Source organism: Bidens hawaiensis, unplaced genomic scaffold, assembly GCF_021521415.1.
Source record: "Bidens hawaiensis isolate Kalapana, Puna unplaced genomic scaffold, B.hawaiensis_p1.1 tig00004105_1, whole genome shotgun sequence".
Taxonomy (NCBI): Eukaryota; Viridiplantae; Streptophyta; class Magnoliopsida; order Asterales; family Asteraceae; genus Bidens; species Bidens hawaiensis.
In genome coordinates this window covers 1,068,659-1,077,542 of record NW_027491242.1, presented here as the reverse complement: position 1 = coordinate 1,077,542, position 8,884 = coordinate 1,068,659, and the positions used below count along the sequence as shown (strand labels likewise).

The 8,884-nt window shown below is 33.1% G+C and overlaps 1 protein-coding gene across 1 annotated transcript; it reads right to left on the bottom strand.

The window, feature by feature from the left end:
* Positions 1-529: 529 nt before the first annotated feature.
* LOC143625420 (putative axial regulator YABBY 2) lies at positions 530-7,027 on the bottom strand. The gene is made up of 7 exons (XM_077095750.1): positions 6,735-7,027; positions 6,457-6,633; positions 6,212-6,326; positions 1,991-2,039; positions 1,773-1,848; positions 853-939; positions 530-635 (listed from the first exon to the last, which is right to left on the bottom strand). Exons 1-7 carry the CDS (start codon positions 6,834-6,836, stop codon positions 564-566), a joined length of 678 nt encoding a protein of 225 aa, XP_076951865.1. The 5' UTR covers positions 6,837-7,027; the 3' UTR covers positions 530-563.
* Between the last annotated feature and the right edge of the window lie 1,857 nt (positions 7,028-8,884).

Here is an 8,884-nt window from a genome sequence, read left to right as displayed (position 1 = left end):
ATATTTCTTGACAGCAACAGTCTTGATAAAAGTTTCTTACATTTGAATCTAAGTGTTTCCATGATTAACCTCTAAAACACTTTATTATTGCAAAAGATTATTTGACTAAATCTTGCCACAACAATTTTTTATTGATAAGATGTAACACTAACTTGGTGACCAAGGCATTACCATTATAATTACAATCAGGAAAATAAACCAACTTAACTGACTTGTCAACTTAGGTCATTCCGTATTATCGACTTATGAATACGGTCCGGAATTACTAACATTAATGGTAGTTTATCTTCTTAAATCTTAACAATGTATTAGCTATTTATATATGTATCTACTGTGACATCCATTCTTCCTTTATACAAAGTATACTTGCAATCTTATAATTAAATGGTCTTCTAAATATATATATCAAAGTAGGCATAAATGTCTGCAATAATTATACGATGTATAGAGATATGAAGCATAAAGTAGTGTGATACCGGAAACAGTTGCTACATTAAACTTATATGGAACAAAGTAGATAACTTCATACGTTGATAAAGCAAATTAGATAGGGTTTAGAGTGACTAGTACGGAGAGACGCCCACATTTGCAGAAGCAAAGCAACCATCTTTAATGAAACCACCATCTGTGTGATCCTACATGCATTATAAAGAATGATCAAAATGTTATACTAAGTTCTTGTATGTATTAGAGAAATTATATGACTCGTGTTATACTAATTAAGTTTCAAAGTTTGACTATCTATGGTGAGAACCGTCGTCTATATATTGTTCTAACGGCAATACATTTGAAAGTTTGGGCGCATGCCGTCTATAACATGATCCATAGAGAAATTATATGAATAGTTTGTACCTGTGGGTGTGGGTTCATGCCGGTCTTGTTACCAGAACTCATCTGATCAGGCATCATACCAAAGTGAATGTGTGGAAAGTGGGCCCACTGTTTGATTAAAACAACATGTATAAGTTAACCCTTTTCTTGGAATTTACTTGCAAGGGTAACAATCATATGTCTAAGCACCCGAAACGGACGGAACCCAACACGGCCTTGTTCATGTTTTTCCGTCGAGCTATTATCGAAAAACGGACGGTACATTCATAAATAGCTACAAAACGGAATTTCTTATTCGTGTTCGCTCATTACGAAAATGAACTTGTTTGTGAACAGTTCCCGAACATAAACAAGCACAAATGATAACAAACAGTGTTTTATTTTATTTTATTTGACAAAAGATAATGGCCAATATCAACGGTTGAGTCCAGCTATCAATTGTCTTTGTTGGTATTTTTTATTAACATTTATATGTACGTTGATTTTACTTATAAGTTTTTACATCATACTCGTATATATATATATATTGTTAATTTTATTATGAAATTCATTAGAAAACCTTTAACAAATATAAGCGAACATAAACGAACATTAGCGGTACATTATCGTTCACGAACACAATAGAGGGAACATGGCATCTGTTCGTGATTGTTCAATTAGTTACTCGGGCGAAATTCATGTTCATGTTCGTTCATTTATTAAACAAATAAGGTAATGAACATACCGCTAAACAGTTTATGAACATTCCGTCAAATGTTCGGTTCATATATATTATTAGCACTCTTGCTCTATGATTTATATATCTTACATATATCTATGAGTATGCATTATGTTATTCTTTCATGATGAAAACAGAAAGAAAATGAAATCTGAAAGTTGTAACTTTTATAAGAGTAAAAACAAAAACCTTAGTTAAAGTAAAAAAGAAGAAGACATATTACATTCTTAGCAGCAGCACTGAAGGCTTCTCTGTGACTAATGTCAGGATTCCCAGCTTTGATCCTTTGAATCTCTTCCCTGCATTTTCCATTTAAATTTCAATTCCTGACTCATCTTATTATTATTATTATTAACTTCTTTCTCTGGCATTTTTATTTTATTTATAGATTAAATGTATATTTTATATGATCAAATAAAAAAGGATATTATGAAAGCTGACTTGATGAACCGATTGTAGGCAGATGGAACTCTTTGTCTCTTCTCTGGAGCTGACATGAATAGCAAAAAACAACCCATCAATTTTACTTTCTAGTTTGTCATTTTTGGAATATTTTTAAAATATGATGAATGACTAATGAGAGGGCCGGTATCTATACTGTCACCTCACACATTCTCTTTTATTTTTCTACAAAATATTAATGTCGAAGAATAATTTATACTGAAATCTCCTAAATGGATAATTTATCTAGTCAATATCAATATTCTTTTAAAGAATACCAAAGTAAAAAAAGTTAAAAAAAATTCTAGAAAGCTAGGTGAACCAATTACATGTATGCAGTTATAATTATATTTGCCTTATTCTTTTTATAGAGTGTGTATTTACATTGTTAATTAAGTTGTTTTATCTCTAGGTTAAACCTAAAGAGAATTAAGCAAATAATGCAGTTTCTAATGTGTGTGTGTGTTAGAGAGAGAGGGAGAGGGAGAGGGGGGGGGGGGGGGGGGGGGGGAGAGAGAGAGAGAGAGAGAGAGAGATAGAGAGAGAGAGAGAGAGAGAGAGAGAGAGAGAGATGGCTTTTCAATATAAGCATGAGTTAGAAATGAGAAAAGAAAAGTTTTTACTGCTTCCTTTAAACATCAGTACTGAATGCTAAAGAGATCCTAAACAAAGATGAATCAATAACTTTAACCCCATTGAATTCACTTTTGTCTAAATGCTAGTTAAAAGATAATTCTAATTAGAAAATCACTAGTTCTTTGACTAGCAAACAAACTTTCATTAAAACAAATAATAATAAAAAATTACTTCTTTGAAAAGGTACCTAGCTAGCCTCGTCAACGTTTTTAAGAGGTTCATTTGTAACAAAAGAAAAATTAGGACGATGGTTCCATTAACATAAGTTAAACAAGAGTTTAGAATATATAAATTCTCTTGTATGCAATTGTTTTTCTAGTTCGTTTATGATTCCAAACTTTGAATTCTCTCTTGTGTTTATGAAACAAATAATTGACGAAACACTACTTAATTACAAGATGAGTGTAAAAAGAAATAAATATATTAAAATTTAAAAAACATATATATAAGAAAATAACATAATATAGTTTTTTTAGTCCAAAAGTGAAGTGTTTTTTCTTTCAACACCTCAAAGGTTTTCATTTTTGTCCTTAGTAGAATAATTGTTACCAAATGTTTTGTTTAAATAATCAAGATTTTATCATTCCAAGATCATATTTTGACAATTAGGGGTCAAAAAAATCATTGATCACCATTTATTTCATTAGCTTTGCAAGACTATAACTTATGGTTTAATTCCATGATCTATAATAATCTTGTAAAAAATTCATAAAATCAAATAGAAACTACTATAAGTTGATTGATTGTGAACATAAGATTGAAACAGGCTTGATAGACGAAGGGGTATTTGATGAGAGAAATGATTTGCTTCTCGAGTTGGAGAAGTTGAATCATCTTGAGAACAAATAAATGGCGATTAAACTTAAATATAAATGGTCTCTGGAAGGTGATGAAAACTCAAAATTTTTTAATGCTTTGTTAAAAAAGAAGCGGAAACAAATGAACATTTCAGGAGTTAAAGATAAGGGAGAGTGGATTATAGATCCTCTTCAAGTGAAGCAGGTCTTTTTCGATTTTTACTCGAAGAGATTTAAACCTTTTGATGGGGTGGAGGTTGTTAGAAGAAGTAATAAATTAAAATTTTTATCACCGGATGATAATGAATTTTTAGTTTCTGAGGTCACTATGTTGGAAGTGAAATTGGCGGTTTGGGGTTGTGGTTCAGATAAGTCGCCGGGACCGGACGGTTTCTCGTTTGCTTTTATTAAAAGATTTTGGGACATTATGAAGGCGGATTTTTTTGAGGCGGTTCAACAATTTTTTTTGGAAGCTTCCTTTCCAAAAGGTTGTAACTCTTCTTTTGTTACATTGATTCCTAAGGTGCAAAGTCCGGTTCTTGTCAAAGATTTTCGTCCTATTAGCCTTATCGGAGCTGTTTATAAAGTGGCAGCTAAAATTCTGGCAAATCGAGTAAGTAAGGTCATTCCTTCAATTATTAGCCCGGAACAAACCGCTTTCATAAAAGGAAGGCAAATTTTAGATGGTTCGTTAATTATGAATGAAGTGGTTGAGTGGTTCAAAAAGCGGAATAAAAAATTGATGATATTCAAAATTGATTTCGAAAAAGCGTATGACTCTTTATAGTGGAATTTTTTGTTTAAGATGATGGAACACATGGGCTTTCAAATGAAATGGATTTCTTGGATTAAAGCGTGTTTGGGATCGGCTCGTATGTCAATTCTTGTTAATGGAAGCCCGACTTTGGAATTCGAGATGCATCGAGGTTTACGTCAAGGTGATCCTTTATCTCCGTTTCTTTTTTTAATAGCTATGGAAGGGTTACATGTGGCCATGGAGGATGCTATTGAAGCGGGTATTTTTAAAGGAGCTCGAATTGGTAGAAATGGAGGGCGGATATCTCATCTATTTTATGCTGACGACGCTATATGTCTGGGGGAATGGTCGGAGGCAAATATAAATGGTATTGTTCAGATCTTGAATTGTTTTTATTTGGCTTCAGGTTTAAAGTTAAATTTATTCAAATCTAATTTATATGGAGTGGGGGTCCCATATGAGGAGGTGGTTTTACGTGCTTCTTCGACAGGTTGTCTTCCTGCTAAAATTCCCTTCACCTATTTGGGTTTACCGGTTGGTTCGAGTATGAAAAGGGTTGAAGATTGGAAGGTTATCATAGATAAATTCAAAACTCGTCTTTCGGTTTGGAAGTCGAATTTATTATCTATTGGAGCTAGAGCTCTTTTAAACACTTCGGTCCTTAGAGCCTTGGGAATTTATTTCTTTTCCCTATTCGTTGTGCCTCCAAGTGTTTTGAAGGTTTTGGAAAAAATTCGGTCTCGGTTCTTTTGGGGTTTTAAAAATGACGAAAGAAAAATTCATTGGATGTCTTGGAAACAAGTGCTGGCCTCTAAAGAGAAAGGAGGTATCGAGATTGGTTCCTTGGAGGCATTTAACAAGGCTCTTTTACAAAAGTGGCGTTGGAGGTTTGTTTCAGATAGCAATTGTGTGTGGGTTAAGTTGATCAAAGCCATATATGGAGTTGAAATGAATCCTAACTATCGTGAAAATAGTGGGTTAGGGTCGGGTGTGTGGTCGTCTATGTGTAACTCATTTAATAAACTACACGATTTAGAAGTAATTCCTCTTTCGGCTGTTCAAAAAAAGATAGGAAATGGTCAAGAAACTAGATTTTGGTTAGACTGTTGGGGGACAAGTAGTACGTAGGCGGTCAAATATCCTCGCCTTTATGCGTTGGAAATGGAAAAGCAATGTTTTGTTAATCAAAGGGCAGACGGTGGTTCTTGGAATTGGAGAAGAGAGATTAGAGGGGGGAGAGAAAGTGAACAATTTGATAATTTGATGGTGGAGTTAGGACATGTAAGTTTAACAGATTCTCAAGATAGATGGATTTGGAGTTTTGGGGATATGACAGACTTCACGGTTAAGGGTGTAAGAAAGGTTATTGATGAATTTATTCTTCCTTCGTGGGCTCGAAAGACAATATGGTTCAAATTTCTTCCTAGAAAAGTTAATATTTGTGCTTGGAGGGTGTTACTTAAGAGACTTCCTATGAGAGTCAATCTGGTGAGTAAGGGTATAGACATTCCGAGTTCTTTATGTCCTATCTGTAATGATCATGAGAAGTCTATTGACCATGTTTTCGGTATGTGCTCGGTGGCTAATCGGATTTGGGGTCTTGTTGCTTCTTGGCTTGGCCTACCGTTGTCTTCCTCTTTGGCTCCGATTGAGCTGATGTCTTTGTGGGACACTTTAAGAGTCCAAACTCATAAGAAAGATATGATCGGGATGATTATATTTGTCACTTGGTGGATTATTTGGAGATTCAGAAATGACTTGGTATTTGAGAAGAATCGGCATAACAAAGAAACGATATTTGATGAAATTTTAAATTTCTCGTTCTTATGGTATAGTAGCAGAAATCGTAAATGTAATATTTCTAGGATCGAGTGGCTTAAGAACCCTCTATTGTATTTGTAATGTTTTATGTTTTTTTGTTCTAGCTACTTGCTAGGACTGTTTTTATTTATTTTTATAAAATACCGCCTTTTCAAAAAAAAAAATAGAAACTACTATAAGATCATAATAAATTAAATAAATTTAACTTACGTCTATTAGTTACAGGTGGCTTTGGAAGCTCCTTAAATCCTCCACTCATCAGTAAATCACGGGTGTAATTTTGATTAATCATAACATTTGTAGCCCCATTTGAAATCTGATCATCCTGTAAAAATATTAAGACTTTAGCTAATTACTTATATTAAGTTATTAATATATGATACTCACAAAATAAATTCTTGAAGAAAAGTACATATTATATATAACATAACACATGATATTAAGATTCCACTTACCAGAAGTGTAAGACTAGAAGGATCAAAGATATTAATATTATTATCATTGTGACCAAAATGAAACTGGTTCATTAATGGTTGCATCATCAAGCCAGGCATGTTCATGGGCAGGAGACTAGTGCAGTGGCCACACCGGACAGTCACGGTGGTAAACAAGCTGGCGTAAGGAACACTCACCTAAAGTTACAAAAAATAATATTAGGAAAGTAAGCAACACTAATTAAACCCTAGTAGAAAATAATATTATGAAAGTATTTAACACAATGAATTATGCATACCACTAGGGCGGTGTCACAGTGTGTGCAATGGACATAGCAAAGCTGATCGGAGCATGATGGTGGTGGAGGGAGGTGGTGGAGGAGTTGTGGCACGGTGGACATGTTATGGGTTGGAGATTATGTGGGCTTTGATATGATATGACTGATGGGTTGAGTTGATTGAGTTGATTGATGGATTGTGTTATGTTTGTTGTGTTGAGTTGACAGATTAACAAACACCTTGGATCTGCTTTTGGGGGCTTATGAGTTAAGTCTAACTGAAAGGGGGCAGATAAGAGGTAAAAACTAAAGAGGTGTGGGGTGTGGTGGGATGGAGTGGAGAGAGAGTAAGAGGCTACAAGTTACAATTTGGCTTTTGATTTGGGTTTTAATGGAAATAGTGGGTAGGGTATATATATGTAGCCATGCATGAGTTGCATGTTGTGAATAAGTGAATTAACCATACATTTTTTTTACTTTAAATCCCAAAATGTTTATTTTACCGTCGGGTCTAACAATAAGTAAAACTTGTTTTTGTCGATCCGACGGTAATTGGTTTATCCATTTGTATACTATACTCATTTTTGTATACACATTTAAGTAGTATTATAAGTTATTCTTTTAAAATTATCATGTTAAAAGAGTTACAAAATAAATTGTTTTGTTTAAAACGTTTTTCCGACAGAATTATTCCTTTTTTAGAGGGTACCGTACCTTTTTCGAATGGTAGCGGCGTGTGTGTATATATATAGACACACCTCTTTTTCTGAAGGTATTCTACATACCGTTTTCCCAAGGTACAATACATTTTTTTCCCAACGGTAATGTACCTTTTTTTGGTCGTTATTTGAGTGTAGAGTTTTTCAGAATTTAGTGTACCTTTTTCCAAAGGTATCGTGTCTGTTTTCCAAAGACACTGTACCTTTTTTCGTCGATATATGAGGAGACATTTGTTCCGATAGTATTATACCTTTTAAGAAGGTTTAATAGCTTTTTTATGTTGGCATATGAGATGGCATTTTTGTAGAAAAAAATATAAAACAAAAAGGATAAAACCATGACTTTCGTTGGTCAAATGAATATTTTGGGGATTTTCATTCTTTTTCTTGTGAGATCAGATCAAGTAAGTGGGATTTTCATGTAGCGAGGACATGTCATTGGTGTAGGGTTGATTTAAACTACGTCGTTTATTTAATTACTATCAAAATAAATAAGATTAATTAGTTAAGGTCTATCCTGATGACATGTCGTAGGCAAAGGCATCCCCTGTACGGCTTTGCACTTTCTGTAAGACAACCAAGAATATATAAAAGAAAATAAAATAAATTAAACTTATCTTTTCACGGCGCCATGTCGTCGAGATAGATATTCAGAAGGTGCAAAACAACCTCACCCTTCCCACTTAGGATGTACCGACACCATGTCGTTGATATAGGTTAACCAAAGCAAACAAGTCAATGAAAACCTATGCTGAAGACATGTCGACGCTATAGGATGACTTGTAGATGAATTTTTGTTGTAGCGACAGGATCATCATATCAAACGAATTTTCTTGTAGTGAGATTTTGTCCTATAGCTTCTAAAAGTTCAGGTTTTATTTTTATCCTTCTAAACTTGTCATTTTGAAAAGTAACATTTATGACAAACCACTTAAGAAATATGAATATATGATTTCATTACCAACTATATACATGTTCAATTGACTAGAAGATAAAGTAGTATTCAAGTATTTTAGACTATCCCCATCAACAATCTCACAATCTCAATCTCACATTATAAAATTAATTTCTCTCTCTTCAAATTACAAAATTTAACCTACTCCAATCTTTTACTCCCTTTAACAACCCAATCTCATCCTTTTTTTATTAAATAAATTCAATTTATAATTAGTTTTGATTAACTATATAAATATAATTAAGTAATTACGATTGAAAGCTAGTGGTTCAAATAAGATAATTCAATAATGGTTAAAACTAAAATTTTATATAAAAAATATGATTTTTTAAACAAACTCCATTTTTAACGAAATTTATACCGGAATGCTCACAAAAAAAAAACTAAGTAAGATTGTGTTTTTAGATTTTTTTAAAAAATCAAATATAATAAGTTATAAAACAAAAACCAAAAAAGATATATAATTAATTGGTGAGAATAAAAAAGGAAAAAAAAAA

Bases quoted from the DNA above. Each gene is read 5' to 3' on its own strand.
- LOC143625420 (XM_077095750.1), bottom strand. From the start codon at position 6,836: ATGTCCACCGTGCCACAACTCCTCCACCACCTCCCTCCACCACCATCA. The intron at 6,327-6,456 runs GTAAGTGGAATC...ATATTTTTACAG, and splicing joins CTTCTAGTCTTACACTTCTG to GATGATCAGATTTCAAATGG. The intron at 940-1,772 runs GTAATATGTCTT...TTAATCAAACAG, and splicing joins TCAGTGCTGCTGCTAAGAAT to TGGGCCCACTTTCCACACAT.